The 22,550-nt window shown below is 37.7% G+C and overlaps 1 protein-coding gene and 1 pseudogene across 1 annotated transcript in view; one reads left to right on the top strand and one right to left on the bottom strand.

The window, feature by feature from the left end:
* The window catches only part of Taf4b (TATA-box binding protein associated factor 4b), a 124,116-nt gene that overhangs the window by 80,686 nt on the left and 20,880 nt on the right, over positions 1-22,550 (top strand). The window contains exon 14 of the mRNA XM_075969263.1: positions 7,463-7,567. Within this exon, the coding sequence (XP_075825378.1) occupies positions 7,463-7,567 (105 nt within the window). The remainder of the gene's footprint in view (positions 1-7,462; positions 7,568-22,550) is intronic.
* Positions 14,667-16,050, bottom strand: LOC142847938 (heterogeneous nuclear ribonucleoprotein A3 pseudogene; annotated as a pseudogene).

Below are 22,550 nucleotides of genomic sequence, written 5' to 3'. Positions count from 1 at the left end.
TTGAATTTCTTTTTTCTCGTTTGAGAAATATGAGTTTAGTAGATCTCTGCAGAGTGAAGCAAAGAGCTCATTCATTTTCTTTTTGACACTTCAATGCATTCTCACTTTCATTTTTGTATGAGACAATACAGGGGAATAAAAGAACTACAATAATGTATATGTTGGCACATTGATTTTGCATAGTAACCTGTGGAGGATTAAGATGCATAGCAGATTAGAAATATACTCTGAAATAAGGCTTTTTTCTAAATAGATTATGAACTGAAAATTCAGGATGCATCTCTCAGTGACCATTATTGTGTAATTAATAGAGTTCTGCATATAAGGCCTCATTTCTGAATAGAAAGTATAATATGAGAAAGGCAGCGCAGAATCTGTTAGTTGGTCTTTTGCTGTTGTTACTTTTTTGTTGTTTGTTTGTTTGTTTTGAGGCAGGATCTCATTATTTAGCCCTGGCTGCCTTTGTACACTCTGTATAGAGGAGGTTGGACTGGAATTCATAGAGATCCTCTTGCATTTGCCTCCCAAATTCTGGGATTAAAGGTGTGTGCCACTATACCTGGAGGACATTGTTTTGTTTTGTTCTGTTTATTTGAGACAGAATCTCCTTATGTCGCTCTGAAACTTTCTATGTAGACCAGAGTGGCCTCAAACCCACAGAGATCCAAGGCCTCTACCTCCTGAGTGCTGGGATTAAAGGTATGTAATACCACACCCAGTTTTTATATGAGATAGATCAGCCTGGAATTTCTGTTAATCCTGCCCCAGTCTCCCAAGTGATGAAATTATAAGAACCTCCATGCCCAGCACTGACACATTTTGTAGTGGAAATTTAAAAGATGTGAAATAATGAAACATGATAGGTACTTAAAGGTAACTGTAAATGTAGTATTTTGTGTTTAATGCTATTTTTGCATGTGCCAAGGACTTGTGGAATATTGATCAAGGCAATCAAATCTTTTATTGAAAGTATATTGTAAAGATCTTTTATTAAAAGTATATTATATATATGTTCTATTGTAGAAATCAAAATAACATATGATGAAGACAAGTTATAAAAAACTCGTGTATGCCATCGCAGTGAAAGAGATGATTCAAAGCACTGACAGTCTCAGAATGTGACTTTCAAACTCTAATGTATATGAATGTTATCTGGAGTGTTTGAAATACAAGTTGCTGGTCCCTGGGTAAAGAAGTTTTAGAGTAGGTGTGGGGTAGGGCCTGGAAATGTGCATTTCCAGAGGTTCCTGCTGTCGCTGCTGCTCAGGAGATTGCCCACAGAATCATTGATCTAAGAAGAGAAAGAAGGATGTTTTAAATTTTGTTATTTTTCTATTCCCTTTTGAAGGTATAACATTGTGATCTGGGAATTGGAAATTTAGGATCTTGAACTGGCAATATTGGATTATCATCCAGTGATCCTTCTTTGGGGACCAGGAAAGCCATCACAAAATTTTTCAAGTGATCTTTTTACAGAAGGCCTTTACTGAGAGTAGATGCACAAATTCTTAGTTTTGAGATGTTGGATCTATGTATATTAGACGTAGTGGTCTCTTGTTGGAAGAGGTATGTACATTTCATAAAAGAAATAGATGTGGGCTAGAAGTCAGGAGTTGTGAGTTCCATATGGATCTAGTGCTCAGGTGTGTTGCTTCACTTTGAACTTACTTTTGTTCTTTTCTACTTAAATGTAGCATAGCATAGTGTGTTGTTTATAACTGGCAGTCATAACTTAGGTAAAGATGGAGCTGTAAAGGCTTAGAACCATGAACCAAAGGAACAGTTCGGGTAACGTTATTCCATCAGTCTTAGCATTAGGCTCAGACTAACCCTGAATATTTTATTTAATTCCTCCCCTCCCCCCAGAAAACACAAAAGTAAAGGAGAGGCAGGAATACATAGATGAAGAACTATGGGGGAGAATGGGGCAGATGAATGGACTGCTATTTAGGATAAACTAAGATAACTATAGTACATTTTTATCCTGAACAGTTCATAAGTATTATGTTTAAGTGAGGGTGACCATATCTGTTGTAGTCTGACTTCTTTTTGCTTTAACCAAATACCTTAGCAAAACAATGTAGGAAAGGAAGAATGTTTTGGTCTTTGAACTTAGGTTCCAGTATATAGAAAATCTGTTGGTTCTAGACCCTTAGCAAGAAGAACATCATAATGGCAGTATATTTGTGGTAGAGGCTGCTTAGCCATGCAAAACTGAAATCAGAGAAGGGAGAAAGAAGTTCAGGACAAGCTTAGCCTCAAAAAACAAGCTAACTTATTAGAGTTAGGTTCCACCATCATAAAGTTTCCAAATCCTTCCGACCTAGTGCCAAAAGCTGAGGCCTATCTTGTCAATACCTTAGCCTCTTGAGGAAAATTTCGTATTTGAACTGTACCAATGTGTATTTAATTAACGTTTTATTCACTGTTTTTAAAAGCATATTCTTTTTTAATCATTTATGTGCATTGGTGTTTCCCTGCATGTATGTCTGTGTGAGGTAGTTAGACCTTGGAATTACAGATAGTTGTGAGTTGTCATATGGGTGCTGGGAATTGAACATGATTCTTCAAGTGTTTTATAGTTATTACATAAATGCAATTAGTACTTATAACCCAAGTGCAGATCATTTTACTATGTAAATTCTATCTATATAAGATTTGATACCACTTTTATACCATTTCTTTAAAAAATCTAAGAAGTAATATCTCCAGTTTATTTCTCAAGAAAGCATAAACCTAATATTCAAAACCAGAAGGATATTTCAGAACAAGACATCCAGTATCTCCCATGGAGACATCAACAGAATAATAATAGTCAAGTCTAACAACATATAGAAAAGAAAGTAGACCAGCACAACATAGTATCAACCCGAATTAATATATAGTTGTCTTAGTTAGGGTTTTTATTGCTGTTATAAAAACACCAAGACAAAAGTAGGTCACAGTCTGTCATGAAGGGAGTTGAGACTAGAATTGAAGTAGGTGTTGTGGAAGATCACTGCTTACTTACTGGCTTCCTCTGTTAGCTTTCTTAGAGCATCCATGATCACCAGCCCAGGTGGCACCACTCACAGTGAGTTAGGCCTTCCCACATCAATTATCAATTAAGAAAATGCACCAAAAGTTTTCCCACAGTCCATTCCAATGGGGCATTTTCTGAATTAAGGCTCCCTTTTTTCACAATAACTAAAGCTTCTGTCAAACTGACAAAAAACTAGCAAACATACTTAACTCCTTGTCAGCTTGACACACAAGTCGACACTGTTAAACCATAACCTTTTCTGACTTGTTGTCCCCAAGATGTCATATTAATACCACAATATAAAGTATATTCCAAGGTTTGAAAGTTTCAATGTTTTTAAAAATTCAAACACTTTAAAGTTCTCTTTAAAATACCCAAAATCTCTTTCAAAGTTCAAAGCTTCTCCAAAGTATCCAAAGACTTCCCAAATGTCCAGAGGCTCTCTAAAATATTGAACATCTTTCCAACACATACAGTGTTCTCTGAATATCCAAGTCTCTAAAACCCCAAAATCTCTCTAAAAGTTCAGAGTCTCTCAACTGTGGGTGCCTATAAAATAACAACAAAAATAGTTACATACCTTCTTATTCCAAGAAGGAAGAACCAGTACACAGTCACAGTCAAATTAAAGCAAAACTAAACTCTAACCAGGCTAATTACTCACTGTCAAATGTCTGGTGTTCATACCTCTCTGATTCTGCCGTTAATAAGCATGTGCAGCTTCTCTGGGCTCAGAGCAGCTCCACTCCACAGCTGCTGTTGTCCTTGCTGATTGCCCCATGTTACTGGTATCTCTAAAATGCTGGGGAGTCTGTAGCTGGGCTTTACCTTCCGTGGTAGCCTCTTCAGGAACTCTAGCCCTGCCACATAGTACCAAGCCTTATAAGCCTTAGCTACTCTCCATGACTCCTTCATGGCTTTAAATCCAGTACCATCCAAGTAACCTTCTCTCTCTCTCTCTCCCCCCATCCCTCCTCTCCTACTTTCTTCCTATCACCTCCCTCTTCCGGTGTGTGTGTGTGTGTGTTTTCTGAGACAGGGTCTCTCAATGTAGTTCTGGCTCTCCTGAAACTCACTGTAGATTAGCAACTTTTGTATCAGGTTGGCCTCGAAATCACAGATATCTATCTGCTCCTCTCTCTCCAGTGCTGGGATTAAAGGCATGGGCGGCTACTACACCTGGACCATCTTAGTGATGGCAGTTTGGCTGCCAGCAGGAGATCCAGCCTCAGCCCCCAGTATATATGAGTAAACACTCCCAGATTTAATCTTCAATAGTGTTAGTCTTTGTTAATCACTACTCATTTCTAAAGCAAAGATTTCACTTCAATAATGCTGGTCTCTTGTTAATCATGGCTCATTCTTCAGTGCCATGACCAGAACTAGATTATTTCACAATGGCACATAAATGTTCCAGCAAAGTCTTCACTTTCCTCTGAAACTTCACAAGCCAGGCCTCCATCGTCTGCAGCACTCTCTGCATTCTTACTTCCAAACTGCTACAGCAACATCCTATTTTCTAGAATAGTATGTGTAAAGGATTTTTACATAGTCAGGTTGAAAACCTTTCTTTCGGTGGGTGGGAGGGAGTCCTCATTTCATACGACTCTCTTTAAGATACCCTATCTCTTTATAGGGAAGGCCTTTAAAATACATTTTTATTTGATTTGTTCTGTAGATTAACTAAAATCTTTTTTGTTTTTGATACATAGAAAAAGTTCTGGATTGTGCCAGCATCAGACTCTTTTTTTTTTCTTTTTTTTTTCCAGAACAGTGAGAAATGCTGTCTTTTTTTTTAAATATATACTTTATTTTTTTTCCAGAGATTTAGTTTATTTTTTTTTAATTTATTTATTTATTAAAGATTTCTGTCTCTTCCCCGCCACCGCCTCCCATTTCCCCCCCCCTCCCCCAATTAAGTCTCCCCCCCCAGCCCGAAAAGCAATCAGGGTTCCCTGTCCTGTGGGAAGTCCAAGGAACCCCCACCTCCATCCAGGTCTAGTAAGTTGAGCATCCAAACTGCCTAGGCTCCCACAAAGCCAGTGCGTGCAGTAGGATCAGAAACCCATTGCCATTGTTCTTGAGTTCTCAGTAGTCCTCATTGTCCGCTATGTTCAGTGAGTCCGGTTTTATCCCAGGCTTTTCCAGACCTAGGCCAGCTGGCCTTGGTGAGTTCTTAATAGAACATCCCCATTGTCTCAATGTGTGGGTGCACCCCTCGCGGTCCTGAGTTCCATGCTCGTGCTCTCTCTCTTTCTGCTCCTGATTTGGACCTTGAGATTTCAGTCCTGTGCTCCAATTTAGGTCTCTGTCTCTGTCTCCTTTCATCGCTTGCTGAAGGTTAATATTCAGGAGGATGCCTATATGTTTTTCTTTGGGTTCTCCTTATTTAGCTTCTCTAGGATCACTAATTATAAGCTCAATGTCCTTGGTTTATGGCTAGAAACCAAATATGAGTGAGTACATCCCATGTTCCTCTTTTTGGGTCTGGCTTACCTCACTCAGGATAGTGTTTTCTATTTCCATCCATTTGTATGCAAAATTCATGAAGTCCTTGTTTTTTATTGCTGAGTAGTACTCTAATATGTATAAATTCCATACTTTCTTCATCCATTCTTCCATTGAAGGGCATCTAGGTTGTTTCCAGGTTCTGGCTATCACAAACAATGCTGCTATGAACATTGTAGAGCATATACTTTTGTTGTATGATAAGGCCTCTCTTGGGTATATTCCCAAGAGTGGTATTGCTGGGTCCAGGGGTAAGTTGATCCCTAATTTCCTGAGAAACCGCCATACTGCCTTCCAAAGTGGTTGCACAAGTTTGCATTCCCACCAGCAATGGATGAGTGTACCCCTTTCTCCACAACCTCTCCAACAAAGGCTATCATTGGTATTTTTGATTTTAGCCATTCTGACAGGTGTAAGATGGTATCTTAAAGTTGTCTTGATTTGCATTTCCCTGATCGCTAAGGAAGTTGAGCATGACCTTAAGTGTCTTTTGGCCATTTGAAGTTCTTCTGTTGAGAATTCTCTGTTCAGCTCAATGCCCCATTTTATAATTGGGTTGATTAGCCTTTTACGGTCTAGTTTCCTGAGTTCTTTATATATTTTGGAGATCAGACCTTTGTCAGTTGCGGGGTTGGTGAAGATCTTCTCCCAGTTGGTGGGTTGCCTTTGTGTCTTAGTGACAGTGTCCTTTGCTTTACAGAAGCTTCTCAATCTCAGGAGGTCCCATTTATTCAATGAGGTCCTTAATGTCTGCAGCATCAGACTCTTGACCATAGTTTTTTTTTTTTTTCAAAGATTTTACAACTTCTGAAAACCCTTACCAAACAATATATTTTTAAGAAAGCCTACTGCTTAAAAAAGATTTCGGTCCTGTAATTTTTGGAGCAAATAGAATATCATTCTTAGTTTATGTACTTGGATTAATTGTTGTCTAAATATATTTATGCTGCTATATCAAAAGCCCCTTAGTGAGTAGCTTCTATTCCATAGGATTTTACTTTCCACAGCTCTGAAAGCTAGGAGATCTAAGATGAAGGTTCATGTGCTGTCATCCTTATTTTATAATGTGTTTGAACTTTGTTTATTCCCTCGCCCCCGCCAGGAATATTTCCAGTGTAAGTTTTTCTCAGTGAACTGTCTTGATCCTGTTGGAGTGTGACTATCATTCAGTTTCAACAACATTTTTGCCTTATATAGCAGTAAGATTTTCTTGAGAATTGAACATTTTTCCTCTTCTAGTAAAACTGAGGGGCTTATGAAGTGGTATTTTATTTTTACTTTGTCTTTATGAAAATACATAACTATTTTTATGCATAATCACTTTGATGAAATCCTTCTTCATAAGACATAATTTGTGATTACCTTCTGTACTGTTGCCTGAAGACTGAAAAATTGTACCTTGTAGTTTTGGCCATTCTGGACTAAATTACATCACTCAAGGTTTTTACCATGAAGACAAATACAGAGTAAATCCATGAGTCTTATTAGTAAATGTTTATAGGGAGAACATTTATCTCTGAGTACTGGTTCTACCTCTTTTGGGGATGATTTCTATGAAATTGCCCTAATTTCTTCGACCCTCACTGTCTAATTTTTTTTTTTGTTTGAACAGTCAGTGAATACCCTTTCAATGTGTTTGTGAAAGTTAAGAGAGTAGTTTGTAAATTATACAACATACTAGAATGAGTTCTGTAATGTACAAGCACTGTTTGATTTCCTCTTCCCTGAACTTTGTCTCTTCTTTGTAAAGATTGGGACTACGAGTTAGTGGAGTCAAGACATCAGGAATGTGCCCTTGGCTGCAAGGGAGTCAGTATTCATTTTATTATATAATTTTATTTGGGAATAAATACAGAAACTGCTTTAATGATATTTTCTTTTTCCCTGAGCATCTGTGTAAACATGGACTTTCTTTTCTCCCCCATCTTCTAGTTGCAGCAATTGGAGCTCGCCCAGATCCAATACAGAGATGCTAATCTCACAGCTCTTGCAGCTATTGGACCACGGAAGAAGAGATCACTAGAATCAGGAAATGAGGTACTGATAATTGTGCTTGTAATTTTTTTTTAATGTCCAGAAAGTAAGCCAAAACGAAAACAAAAGATGCGGGGCGTTCAAATAGTCTATCCTGCTCTACATGCTGCCAAACAAATTCTTCTTTCACAGTTTTATAAAGTAGATTTTGCCAGTTTTTTTCAGCTCGATTCTTTACATACTCTGTTTTTCTTTTTAGTCACTATCTCCAGGTATACTGAATATCACCATTTCCATTTTTAAAAGCTCTGTATTCTAACATTTGTAAACATTTATTTTTAGTATGCGCGGTGTGTGTGTGTGTGTGTGTGTGTGTGTGTGTGTGTGTGTGCGTGTGCGTGCGTGCGTGCGTACACCTGTGAAAATAGATGACTACAGTGGACAGAGTGTGTTAGATCCTCTGGAGCTTGAGTTACATGTGCTTTTGAGCCATCTGAGATGGGTGCTAGAAACTGAACTTGGTTCTTCTGCAAGAGCAGTTTATACTCTAGGCCCCTTCTAATATTTTTATATAATCCCCCACTACTAAGACTGCATCTGCCCCTGCACCTGGGCACAAAATGTGTTTATATGGCTTAATGATTCTTTTATTCTTTCCTAAATACCATTTTTAGAATTTTAATTATTTTGTGCACATTTGTTGTGTGAGTGGATTATACACACTCTTGCCAAAATGCACATATGGAGATCAGAAAACAGCCGGCAAGCCTCAGTTCCCATTTTCTGTTTTCTCAAGGCATGGTCTTTTCTTGTTTTTGTTGCTGTATTGCTCACTTCAGGTTATCTGGCCTGCAAGATTCCAGGTGATAATCCCATCTCCACCTCCCATTTCTCTTTAGGAATGCTGGAATTACAAACAAGTACCATTATATCCTAAAATCTTTTAACATAGTTATATGACAATACTGCATTTAAATGAATCATAATTTATTAACCACTTTCCAATAAATACTCAGGTCATTTTCAGGCCTTTGCTTTCAGTGTTTATTCGGATTTCCTTTTACTTAAATTGTTGTGTAAGTGAAGTTCTGGAAATACTTGGTTGGGTTAAAAAATATCCATATCTGGAAAAATTTTTTTTACTAGAAATACTCAGGCATACACAAAGGTAGAGAGCAGTGTAATGAACTCCTGTCTACCTTACCTCTTTCTGCTCTGTCAGCTATCACTTTGCCTACTGTGTTTTATTTATGCCTGTATCAACTCTATCAGGCTAGGAAGGTTTTTACCCTTCGGGCTGTTGTAAAGTTAATTCAATAGTCAGTAATAATATTTCTTCATTTTTTTGGTCATTCCTAAAAGTGTAAATAGGAAATGACTAGACTGACTTCTCATCACTTGTCACTTCTCAGTTTTTCTTTTTCCCACTGAATTATTCTTTACAATTAAAGAAATAGAAACCTTTCCTCTCATTTTGTTTTTCTGTCTTTATTCATCTAAAGTATACTTGTTTGTTTGCTTTGCTTTTACATTTGAAAACTTTAATTTTCTTTTAAATAAGGCTTCCATTATTGTTTTTTCAGTTTATATTCTCATTAGAATTCTCTATCTGTTTTGTTTCTTTTAGTTTTATTTTTAACTCACTGTGTAGCTCAGGGTAGCCTTTAACTTGGATCCTTCTGTCTCAGCTTCTAAACTCAGGGATTGTAGCCAACATGACTATGAAGCCCCTTTTTAATTAGGATTACATGCTAATACTTTTAGTATTTTCACATTGTACTTTTTAGGTCTATAGTTTTTTAATTTGTCTGACTTTTTCTTATGGTGCTGGTATTGAACCCAGGGCCTTCCACACTTATATAGTGTTTCTTTCTGACTCAGTGTAGTGAATTTCTCTGTTCTGCCATGGTTTCCCTGTCTTGATGAATTGACCTCTCTGAAACTGTGAGACTGAATGAATCTTACCTCCCAAAAAAATTAATAAATTTGATTTAAGCTTATTCCCAAGTCTCTAAATTAGAGCTGAAAAGGAGGTTATCCATGGTAATGGTGCATCCTTACAATTACAGTGAAGCCAGGAGTGCACAGCGAGCTTTGCCTAGATAGCAAGGTTGAACCAGGTTTATACAGTGAGACATTTTCTCAGAGGGCTGGGAAAGTTGTTAATGCATATTCAGTTTTCTTTGGTCCTAATAACTAGTCAATGCTGTTTACTCAATAATTCTTAACTTACTGATTTTGAAATGTCACCTTTATCACAATCCAAATTTGAATTGAATCCGTATGTATTAGTGTCATTTATGCACACTGTGAACCTGTTCTAGTAGATTTGCTATGAGTATGAAAATATTTTGTGTCTGTTGCATTTGTTGTTTAGTTCAGAAATGAAGCTAGCTAGTATAAGGGAGGAAATTCTCAACTTTTATGTGAACAGAAATTTTAATATTCACTTGTGGCTTCTGACTATTTTATTGGGCAACACAAAAAGACTTATTCTGGCATATATCTTTGTTAGTTATTATTGTTAGTTCTGTGGATTACATTGAGAGCTGCACATAGTCTGTTAGTGAGATGCATCCTGGCTCTTGAAGATCTATTAATGTTTTATTCTCAAAACCCTTTTTAAATACCATCTGAACAAATGTTAAGTGTGTAGGTAATTAGTATTGAACATATTCACATTTTTGAAAGGTCTTACTTACTTTTACATCTTTACTAAAACACTGTTCTGATTAAACATTCCATTTCCTAAGCCCCTTGTAAACCTTACACCATTCTGCTTCTATAAATTAGACTACTCAGACATCACATGTAAGTGGAATTATTATTCTCTCTTTCACTACTAGCTTATATGACTTAGCATAATGTCTTCAATGTTTCAAATCCTAAAATATACTTAAAAATGTGATAAAGCTGGTTCATCAGAGAAGTTACTTTCTTCTTCCCTCGCACTGGAAAACCCAATGCCCTATATGTATGTAAATGTGGGTAAATGTCAAGATGGAATATGATATTTCATCAAGAATATAACTATGAACAGGTCCTCTTACCATATTTTTACTTTTAAAACACACTTAGTAACTGTGTTGAATATTGTTACTCGTTTAAGAATGGTTTATAAGCTCTTGACCAACTTCCTTACTCTACTGACATTGTATAACATAGTCTGTCAGATTTTTTTCATGGCGAGAACTCACTGCAACACATGGGGTATAAGTACATGTACAGGTGTGAGCTTGATTCTCAAGTCTGGTAAACTTTTAAATTTGGAGACGCCCTTTAAGCCTCATTCTTCAGTTATCCCAGTAGGTTGAAATGGTATAGCGCTTACTTTGTCATGTTTTATGCATGGATTTTTATAAATTCTACTATTAAGTAAATGCTTAGTAGTTTATCTTTGTCATTATAATAGAAATATCATTGTTTCAGTTTGAATGGCTTAGAGTTAGTTTGAAGTGCTGACCATTAAACTATCTAGGTCAGTGGTTCTCAACTTTATTAATGCTGCAACCCTTTAATATAGTTACTCATGTGGTAACCTTACCCCCATACACTATAAAATTATTTTGTTGCCACTTCGTAGCTATAATTTTGCTACTATTATGAATCATAATGCAAATATCTGATATGCAGGATATCTGTTATGCAACCCATGTGAAAGGGTCGTTTGACTTACAGGTTAAGACTCGAGGTTACCACTCACAGGTTAAGAACCGGAACTCTGGGCTTTGATTTTAGTCTCTTGACTTTGTTGCAAATTTTAGAGATACTAAATCCTGATTTCTTGTAAGATTTTTTTAAAAAATTTATTTAGTATGTGTATGCATGCATGAGCACGTGGCACAGCATGCCTGTGGAGAACAGAGGAGAACTTTATAGAGTTGGCCCTTTCTTCCACCTGTATACCGATTCTGAGGATGAATTCAGGTCTCCAAGTTTCCATGGCAAGCATCTTTAACACCCAAGCCATCTCACCAGCCCCAATGAAGTTTACATGCCTTTCCTTCATTATGTATTCAGGTATTTGATAAGAAACGAATGTGTCTTTTAAGTTCCAATGTGAAAGTCAGTTTATGTGATTTGTCTGTGTTGAATTTTTCTGGGGAGACACAAGTATCTGTCTACTCCATTTGGGTACTAACCACAGACCAAAATCCAGCTTGTTGAGACTAATGAGCTTAAAGGGCTTGCTTACACGCTGAGGTGAGGAGACTTACAGACGCCCTGAAACAGCTACATCATCTCAAAATTTCACCCCTCATATGGCACCCTTCGCCTGGAAGCTGTATCCTGAAGCCATCTTTCTTTCGTCCTTACACTGCTTTATGATCTAATATCTTTTAAGTTCTACTCTACTAAACACTTCTAGTCCTATGGAGAATGAGGTGATCTTATTAGACTCTACTGTATTTTAAATTAAAAATACAAAGATACACCACGATTATAAAGTCCACCAGAATTTTATTTTGCATCTGTTATATGTTAAATATAATAATAAAGAAATAATGATAAAACAACAGCAGTCAGTCCAGGGAAAGAGAAAGCTAATACATGATTTCTTTCAGGAATGAGGGTTATTTGGAGAAAGGGCCTCCAGGCTGTGATGGGGCCTCATGGTGGGAAGCAAAGCATTAAACATTAAACGGCACAATATATGAGAAAGGCCAAAACATGATGAGGGTCTTAAATGAAAACAGAAGCTCCATTTGAAAGCCTGGCAAGAAGCTTCATAAAGAACAAGAGAAAATAGGTGGGAAGAGAGGGGAAAGTATTAGACTTTTTAATGTAAGTTTTGTAGGGTCTGGCGGGAAATTTCACGTCACATGATTTGGTTCAACATAGAGTATGTGAACAGGATCATGGAAGAGCCAGGGCCTGGTTAGTAACATAAATCGGGGGCTGCTGTTAGGATACAGGACAAAGAGTTTTCTTAATTCTGTGTTAGGAAGAGCCTGCAAGGGAAGAATATCCTGTTCTCTGTAGTCTGGCTACTTGAAAGTGACCACTGTCTTAAAGGGGCAAGCACACAATTCTTTATATATAAAAAGTAAACTGATCCTGTTTGAAGAAAAATTGAAAGTTACTTATAAATCAGTGTTGAAGTAATATAAAAGTAGTAAAATGCATTGTATGTTGGACAAGTTTCCTTTAGTGTTATTAGTTCCTGATCTCTTGAGATAGCTGAATTAACATTGATTTGGCAAGTTAGTATTGAATACTTGTTATTTTAAAATCTTTAATGAGTTAAATGTAGCCCAGATTAGCCTTTAACCTATGTAAGTGTAGTGGCCTTAAGCTTCTGATCTTCCTGCCTTCACCTGCTGAGTGCTCTAGGCATATTTATACTACCACTCTCAGCTTCTGTTGTGACTTAACAAAATTCATTGTGTTGTCTTTGGAGCTTACTTTTAAATTTAATGATCTAATCTATACACTTCCCAAACGATTAAATGCTTCTTTATACATTTCATTGTATAATTTACCCCTCTCTGTGTTGTTAAGTATGTTTAGTTTCTAGTATAATATGTGATCCTTTTTGTAATTACATTTTTGGATGTAGTTTTGATTTTTATCCTTTTAAATATTAAAAATAGAATTGATAGTAAAAATGAATATTCATTATTAATTTTTTTCAAAACAAGGAGATGGCTTAATAGGTAACTGTGCCTGCAGTCATACCGGATAAGCTGCGTTTAATTCCCTGGACCCACATGATGGAAGGAGAGAACCTATTCCTGCAATTTGTCCTCTGACCTCCACAGGAACATCAGAACATGCTCCCCCTCCCCAGTGAATGAGTGAACAAATAAATACAATTTTAAAAATTGAGTGGCTTGGGCTGACAGATTGAATGAAAAGGGAAAGATATGTTAGGTATAGCGATGAGAAGAACATAACAAGGTTTCCATTTTCTTGGAAGGAAATCATCTAAAAGCTAGTTTTCTTTTTTGAAGCAGAGCTGGGTTTATGTTTTTACATTTTCTGTCTTTAATTCAGAACTGTGACTTGGACACAGACAAATGGTGAAAGTATTATGTTACTTTTTAGCAGTTGACCATTAGAGGCTTATGATCTGAAGATTGATGTGTGAGTGGTCTGTGAGCCTTTAGGAACCGCTTCTGCTCTTGAATGTTTCCTTGTTAGCATTCTGTTGCTACACTAAGTGTTCTAGGTAAGGTTCTCCTGGGGGGCACGTGGTGTTTGTATGTAACGTTTAAGACTTTAACATTGCAATGTTTTCTTTGAAAGTATGTTCATTAAGGTTAGCTTAGGTAAGCTTTTCCTGAGAAAGTTGCTTACTTAAAATTGCATAGCTTTAAATTTATTTCTGTGAGCTTTCAGGATCCCAGAAGCAGTTCTTGAGATGTTGTATCTATCTTTTTATATGCGTGCTTTTTCTGTAATTTAGACTAATACTACTCATGTTGTAGCATTCTCACTTAATTCACTATATTGTTGTATTTCTTGATGCTCTGTTTTAGACTCTCATACAGCTACTTGGCTCACATTTAGTGATTTTAAAAAGCACGAATTGCTTGTTATATAGGATTATCTGTATTAAGTATTAGCTTTTAGAGGACTTTCCAAAATGATAGGTAAGTGCTAATTAACAACAAATAGCATTAATTGTCAGAGGATTGTAGGCGGCTTTCCTTAATTGAAATGACAGTGAAGTTCCCTATGTTTCTTGCCCAAATTAGATGTTCAGGTTTTTCAATTAATGTTTTCAGCTTATTTTTTGTTTGGACTTTGCAGTACCTACAAATTTTTAATTTGAGGGGGTTGTTGATACTTATTTATGAACAGTAAAGGCATCATTTCCCTCTTTTTATTTATTCTTTGTGTCTTTCACATCATGCATGTCTATCCCATTCATTTCTTTATCTTTTTGTATTCATCCTCTGGCCTTGCAACCTCCCCCACAAAATAAAATAAAATAAAATTTAAGACAAAAAAGGAAAAAAGAGAGAAGGGAAAAATTAATCATCATGGAAGCTATAGTGACACAGTGAGTCATTCGTAAACCCTTATGGATAAAAGGGTTTTTTTTTTTTTTTTTTTTTAAATTCCTTAATTTTTTATTCCTGGTACCACTACCACAATTTACAGGGCAATATACCTGATGTAATGAAAAGAAAAAGAAAGACAAAGCTACAACAGATAAAAGACCTCAGGAATGTACATCTAATTGACACTACATTGCATTAATCAATAGCTGCACTTTTTGCAAACTGTGGCTCTGACAGTCCTGAACAAGAAGGGCCTCCTGTTTAAGCTGCGGTAACTTTTCTGACTATGGATCATCGCTCCTTCTGTGGCAGATTTTTACAGTTCCTCTAATGCATTTAGGACGACTGTCTCAAAGTAACCTGCAGCTTTCCTGACACCTCCTCGCTCTCTCTCCTGCTAAGAACTGTAGCCCTTTTCTGCTGTTTTTTAAAAACCTTCTGCTACCATATCCACCACTTCCACCACCTGATCCATAGCCACCACCATAGGGACTGCCTGAGCTTCTTCCACCAAAACTGCCCCCTTTCATGGGTCCATAATTTGATTGCTGTTGTCCACTATAATTTCCAAAGTCATTATAGTTCCCACCACCATAGTTACCTCCACCAAAATTTCCTCCTTCTTGTAACGGTCATATCCTCCTCCTCCACCACCACCATATCCACCACCTTGGTTTCCATAGCCTGGTCCACCACCACCATAGCCTCCTCTACTGCTGTAACCAGGACCACCACCATAGTTGCCACCATCACCTCCAAATCCATTATATCCACCATCACCACCTCCATAACTACCTCTGCTGCCACCACCTCCACCACCATAGCCTCCTCTTCCACCAAAGTTTCCACCACGACCAAAATTACCTCCACCACCTCCAAAGTTCCCTCCACGACCCATAAAATTGCCAGATCCACCTCCACGGCCTCTCTGTGATCCAGCAGACTGCATCTCTTGTTTCGAAAGGGCCTTTTTCACTTCACAATTATGCCCATTAATAGTGTGGTATTTCTGAACAACAATTTTATCAACTGTGTCGTGGTCATCAAAAGTCACAAAAGCAAATCCTCTCTTTTTCCCACTCTGCCTGTCTTCCATAACTTCTATGGTTTCAATCTTGCCATACTTTTCAAAGTAGTCTCTCAGGTTATACTCTTCTGTATCCTCTTTAATACCACCAACAAAGATTTTCTTCACTGTTAAATGGGCACCAGGTTTTACAGAATCCTCTCTAGAAACGGCTCTCTTTGGTTCCACCACACGCCCATCAACTTTGTGTGGCCGAGCACACATTGCAGCATCCACCTCTTCAACACAAGAGTAGGTCACAAAACCAAAGCCCCTGGAACGTTTTGTTTGGGGATCTCTCATTACCACACAGTCTGTAAGTGTGCCCCATTTCTCAAAATGTTCTCTTAAGCTATCATCTGTGGTTTCAAAGCTCAGACCACCAATAAACAGTTTTCTCAACTGTTCTGGTTCCTTTGGATCATGGCCCTCCATTTTGAGACCGGACTCGCCTCTTCCAACTCGAGTTCAATATCGATAAAAGGGTTTTTAATCTGTATTTTATTCTAGCCAGAAGATTTTCCCTGTCCAGTCCGGTCCCACTGGACTGGTTTCTTCCCACCTGCTGGCCCCTGCAGCCACTTATAAATAATCACTCATAGGCTTAATATTGATTATAATTGATTATAGTTGCTTGACCGATGGCTCAGACTTCTTTGTTTTGTTTGTTTATTATATATACAGTGTTCTGCCTGCATTAAATGCCTACAGGCCAGATGAGGGTACCAGATCTTATTACAGATAGTTGTAAGCCACCATATGGTGGCTGGAGGCTCCGACTTCTTATTGGCTAGTCCTTACATATAAATTAACCCATTTCTAATCTATGTATTGCCACGTGCCCTTGACTTACCATTAATGCTCTGGCATCTTACTCCTCTGGCAGCTGCTGGCATCTTTCCTATTCGACCTGCTTTCTCCCTCATGTTCTCTGCTTGGATTTCCCACCTAGCTGTATTCTGCCCTGCCATAGACCAAAGCGGCCTATTTATTAACAAATGGTAATAAAAAAACATTCATAGCATACAGAGGGGCATCCCACATCACTTTACTTGCAAGTGTTCATTGCAAAGAGTCATTGCAAAGCCTTTGGTTTCTGTGACATTATCAATACTGGAACTCCTCTTGGTTATCCTGTTGTCTGTCATGTTGCCTTGTGTCATAGAGATCCTGCAGCACCAGTGCCATCATGTGTTCAAACAGATCACAGATGGGGTGGATATTGGGGTAGACCAACACATAACCCTGTTGCTGGGCCTGGGTAGTTGCAGGGTTGGTTAGCCCCCTAGCTCTCCCTTGTCCTCACCACTAGTGTGGACTCTCCTACATAGCCCTGGTGAGTTTACCCCTTGCTGTCATGAGCAAGGGGTGGGACCAGTTCTCCTGCTTTCATATCCTCAGGGTCTGTTCGTCCCACACCTACACCTTCAGGGTCAGCTCTACAGTGCTGCCCAGTTGTGCAGTAGTTGGAAATGATGAGGTGCAGGGACTGCTCTCCCAACCTTATGACCTCAGGACAAGCTTTCCCACCAGCCTCAGAAGTTAATGGAGTGGGGGAGGCATCTCTCCACAACCCATGATGGCACATGATAGATGGGCAATAGGGATAGCTCTACAATGCTCACAACTTTAGGGCTGGATCACCCTTACCTCGACAAATGGGGTTAACTCTTGCCCTCACAAGGTGCAGGGCCTGCTCTCCTGAGTGATGTGGCTGGTGGCAGGCAGGGCCAGCTCTCCCACTTCCCTCAGGCATTGATCGATTGGGGTGGGGGCAAATTCACAATTTTAAAGTGTACAACTCAGTAATTGTCAGTATTTGCACCACACAGTTAAGGTAATCAGCACTCTAACCCTTGAGCATATTTGTCACAGCTAACAATATCCATGATCTGTTCAGCTATTAGCAGCTAATCAGCAGCTTTGGGGCTTTTACTTAAAATTTTGTCCTTTTGAACTGGCTATAGTGGCGCACATGTAAGTAGAATTGTGTGATGGTTATTCTTTCGTGTTCAGCTTCTTTTCCTTATTGTGCTTTTATGGTCTATACATGTCATATATCAGCTGTTGTATCTGTTTTGTTTGGATAATCCATTTTGTGAATGCACAGACAGCACTTTGTTCTTACATCAGCTTTTAGACATTTGTTTGCACTTTTGAGACTAAGAAAGTTGTTCTGAACGTTCATATACAAGCTCATGTGTACTTGGTTTTTCTTTCTCTTGGTATATCTCTAGTAGACTTTCAGAATCAAATGGAACTTGATATTTGGTATTTTGAGGAGCTGACAAACTGTGTTTTCTGGTGATTGTACATGTTATTTACAATGCAGGATAGTACTTGGCACCACTTACTGTCATCTGTATTTAAAAACCATAACTATCCTAGTGAGTGTGAAGTGTATCTCACTTGTGAATTTGTTTTGCATTTCCCTCATGACTAAAGATGATAAGTATGTCTTTCATATGCTTACTGAACATTCATCTTTTTGTGTTAATTTTTGATTGTTTATGCTTTGAGGATCATAGCCAAGAAACTAATCTAATGCAATTCTACAAAGACTTATATCTATGTTTAACTTCTTAAAGGTTAACATATTCTAGCCCTTATATTTACCCTGTCTTTGATTTGTTTGACTTGTTGTAAGTCACATCAAATTTATTCTGAGCTAAGGAGATGGTTCAGCTGGTGTGTTATGCCTGATGAGCTGAGTTCAATACCTGGGACCCAATACCTTGGTGAAAGAAGAAAACTCATTCCCCCTGAGTTGTCCTCTAGCATCCATCCAAGTGCCATGGTGTGTTTATACGCACATGTATAAACAGAATGGATCAATGAATCAATCAGTCAATAATTTTAAAAAGTCATTTCTCTTTCTTTTATTAAAAGTAAGGTTTTTCATATAGTATACTCTAATCATAGTTTCCCTTCTTCCAAATCCTCCCAGTTCCTTCCCACCTCACCTCCCATCCAGTCCACACCCTTTTTGTCTTTCCTCAGAATTTGAACAGGCATCTAAAGAATGATATAGTAAAATAAGATAAAAACAAACAAGTTGAAATAGGACAAAACAAACAGAAGAAAAAGCCAGAGAAACAGAGATACACACATTCACACACACACCTAGGAATCCCAAAAAACACAACACTAGAAACCGTAATATATGCAGAGGACCTGTAAGGTTTATATGTTTAAAAAAAAAAAAAGGGCCCTGGCACAGCATCACCCAACAAGAACCTCTAAAAATACCCATTGAGTTCATTTGTGTTTGCCATCTCCTGCCGGGTATTGGGTCTGCTCCTAAGAGTGGATGCACCAGTGAGACTTCTCAGACAAATATTTCACTATCAAGCTTCTGGATTAAGGATTGGGATATGTGTTCACTTCCCCTCTCAGTGCTAGGACCTCTTCTGGTACAGACCCTAGCATGCTGCCACAGTCTCTATGAATTCATATATGCCTCTGTCCTGCTGTGTTTAGAAGGCCTTGTTTCCTTTGTGTCCTCCATCCCACTGAGTCTTAACACTGTTCCCACCTCCTCTTCTCAGGGTTTCCTGATCCCTGAGGGGAGGGATTTGATAGAGACACTCCATCTAGGACTGAATGTTCAAGGTCTCTCACTTTGCACATTGGCTGTGGGTCTCTATTTGTTCCCATCTGCTTCAGGAAGAAATTTCTCTGACGTGGCTGAGCAGGAATTGATCTGTTTCCCTGGCTGTTGGCATCTAGTTTTCTGGCATCGGTATTATAAAGTCCGTTTTTTTCCCATTGAAGGTTCTCAACAACCTTGCTACTTTTGGCCTGTCAGTTTTACGCCATTCATCTTTATGCTGCATTTGATTACTTCATTACTGTAACGTTTATAGTAAACCTTGAAATTGAGAAATGTCAATCTATTATCTTTTCTTTTTTTACTCTGAAGTGTTTGGACTACGATGGATCTCTTAAATTTTCATATATTTTAGAATCAGATTGGCATTTTCATCAAAAAATGTGATATTTGGATAAGAATTAAATTAACATTGCCATCTTAACACTGTTAAAGATGCTAGTCAGTGAACGTGGTGTGTGTTACTTTTCTCACTGCTGTGACAAGGATACCCAAAAGAAACAGAGAGGGAAAATAGATTTTTGCTCACATTTTCAGAGGATTAGAGTCCTTTACGATGGGTAGGCACTGCAGAGGACTTAGTCCATGTGCCATAATAAATGGCTGCTTTTTAAATGATGCCTACCAGGAAGCAGAAACTGGGGTAGAAATTAGGGCAGGCTACAACTTAAGGCTGGCCCCTCAGCCACCTAATTTTCCAGCTTGGTCCCATTTCACCTAAAGATTCCTAGAATTTCCTGAAGGTGTACTACCCAGCTAGGAACCATAGAGAAGGTAATTTATGCTTGGTTTAGTTTAGAATGTGTTATTCAAGGAGATTTTAATTGTTCACCATGTACTGCTATCTGGGAATACCATGTATTTGAGCCACTGTGTATTTGAGCCAGTGCTACACATGCATGGGTCCTTCAGAAAGTCTTATAGATATATTATTTCACTCAGTAATTTGGCTTCCAGTGGAATTTCTTTTTTATTTGTTTTCTCTAATTTCTCTATTTAGAAATGTCAATAAAACTAGTATTCCTCATTTGCTTGAGTCAGTCTTAGACATAGCAAATAAAAGTATGTATTTTCTTCCCCTTCGAGATTAAGCAGGTAATGCTGGATAAATCAATTTTAGAATTAGAATGATGAGATAGATTAAATCTACTAATTGGATTCTTTTTTTTAAATGCTGCTTGCATGTGCTTTTGGTTAGAGTACTAGCCTAGAGTATTCTTAACTATGAGCACTACCTTCTCCTGTGGTGCGTTTGGAAATGTGTGGAATGTCATTTTGACACTACAACTCTAAATATTATTTTGTCACTGTAATACTGTTCCTGCCTTCAAACATGTTATTAGAATTTGATATCTGGGTTCCACTAAGCATTGAGCAGTGTGAGGGGTCAAGTTGACCCACTTAAAGCTACCCAAAATTCTGTTGTTAAATAACAGAAATAGGTAGGTAAATTTCTCAATACTTGGAGGAGTTAGCCATATTCTAGGTTGGATTTTGTTTGTTTGTTTTTTTAAAGAGAAGTTTCGTTTAGCTTAGGCTGGCCTCCAACTTGCTATAATATTAGAGGATGTTCTTGAATTTTGGGTTCTCCTGCCTCTTGAGTGCTGAGATTACAGATGCGCACCCCCCCCCCCCCAGTTCATGCAGTGCTAAGGATCAAACCCAGAGTTTTGTGTATTCTAGGCAAACTTTCTGTCAACTGAGCTACAGTCCCAGCCCACACTCTAGGATTTTATAGCATCTTCCACATACCTTAGTTTATAAATTTTCTGTGCAGGTATTGGAGTAAGCATGTTTTTTGTTTGTTTTTGTGTCTGTGAATGTAAAATTCTACCATCACCAACTTCTCAGACTTTTATATTATAGGGCATCATACTGTACAGTTGAGTCACCATGTTCTGTTGGGCACATCTTGACAGAATACTTTTGAAATCTGACTATTAAGGTAAAAGGTAACTGAATTTATATATATATATAATTTTTTTTTTTTTTTTTTGATTTTCGAGACAGGGTTTCTCCGTAGCTTTTTTTTGGTTCCTGTCCTGGAACTAGCCCTTCTAGACCAGGCTGGCCTCGCACTCACAGAGATCCGCTTGCCTCTGCCTCCCGAGTGCTGGGATTAAAGGCGTGCGCCACCACCGCCTGGCCTGAATTTAATTTATTTATTAGATTTGAGACATAATTTATATACAGTAAAGTGTGCTGGGTTTTATTATAGTTATTTCTTAAAATCAAGATATTAAGGTGTTTTTATGTCCTTCCCGAAAGTTTAACCATGCATTCTTTTTGCAAAACTCAACCCACTTTGCAATCACTGTTTTAATTTATTTTTTTCAGATTTATTTTTTATCTAATTGTATGTATGTATGTATGTATGCATGCATGCGTATGTTTGTGTGTACATTCACATGTGAGTGCAGGTGCCCTCTAAGGCCAGAAGAAGGTATCATCTGGAGCTGAAATTACAAGCAGTTTTAAGCCACCTTGAGTGAGTACTGGGAACTGAACTCAGATTCTCTGCAAAAGTAGTCTTAACTATTGACTGCTGAGCTTCCAATACCTTAATGTCTATTGCCATAACTTAGTTTTGCCTATTTTAGAATTTTGTATAATTGAAAATCATGGGTTAATGTGCTTTCTTTTTATGTCTGAGTAGTTTCATTTAGCATAATATTTTTGAGATTTATTTATACTGACCATTGTAGTAGTACATTACTGTCAGTGCTGAGAAGCTATATAGGATATGAAGACTATAATTTGCTTATATGTTGACTAGTTGGTTGGTTTATAGATTTTGCATAGTGCAGATAAAGTGGCTGTGGACATCTTTATAAAAGCAATTTTGTGGATATATTTTTATTTCTCTTATGTAAAGGATTGGAGTGTAAAAAAAGTTGTATGGTTAACTTTCCAATGAGTTCTTACTGATTTCCAGCTTACTACACTAACTACTTTATACTCATTTGAAGAATACTTTGATTTTGTTGTCCTGGAAGTAGTGAGGGGCAATTATTATAAAATCTAGTTCATGCTTTTAATGATTATTAATTTTATATAATAAAATAAAATGATTTGTTCTATATTCATAAAACTTTACTATGTTAAAGTTTGTTTTTTAAAGCTTTATGGTTGACCTATTTTCTTTTAGATCTTTGACCTGTCTTGCTATTTTCTTGTCTAGTGTTAGGTGTGGCTTGGATTCCTTCAAACAGAGGTAGCTTAACTATACCCTACTTACTCCATTGCATTTTCTTCATTGCCGTATAGTCTTTGCAAACAAATCATTTGACATTAACTATAGATTGAATATCTTCTGAAGACCCATCATCTTCAGAGTCTATCTACTTCAGGAAGATGATG

This window comes from Microtus pennsylvanicus, chromosome 4 (genome assembly GCF_037038515.1).
Source record: "Microtus pennsylvanicus isolate mMicPen1 chromosome 4, mMicPen1.hap1, whole genome shotgun sequence".
NCBI lineage: Eukaryota > Metazoa > Chordata > Mammalia > Rodentia > Cricetidae > Microtus > Microtus pennsylvanicus.
This window is presented reverse-complemented; position numbering and strand designations above follow the sequence as displayed.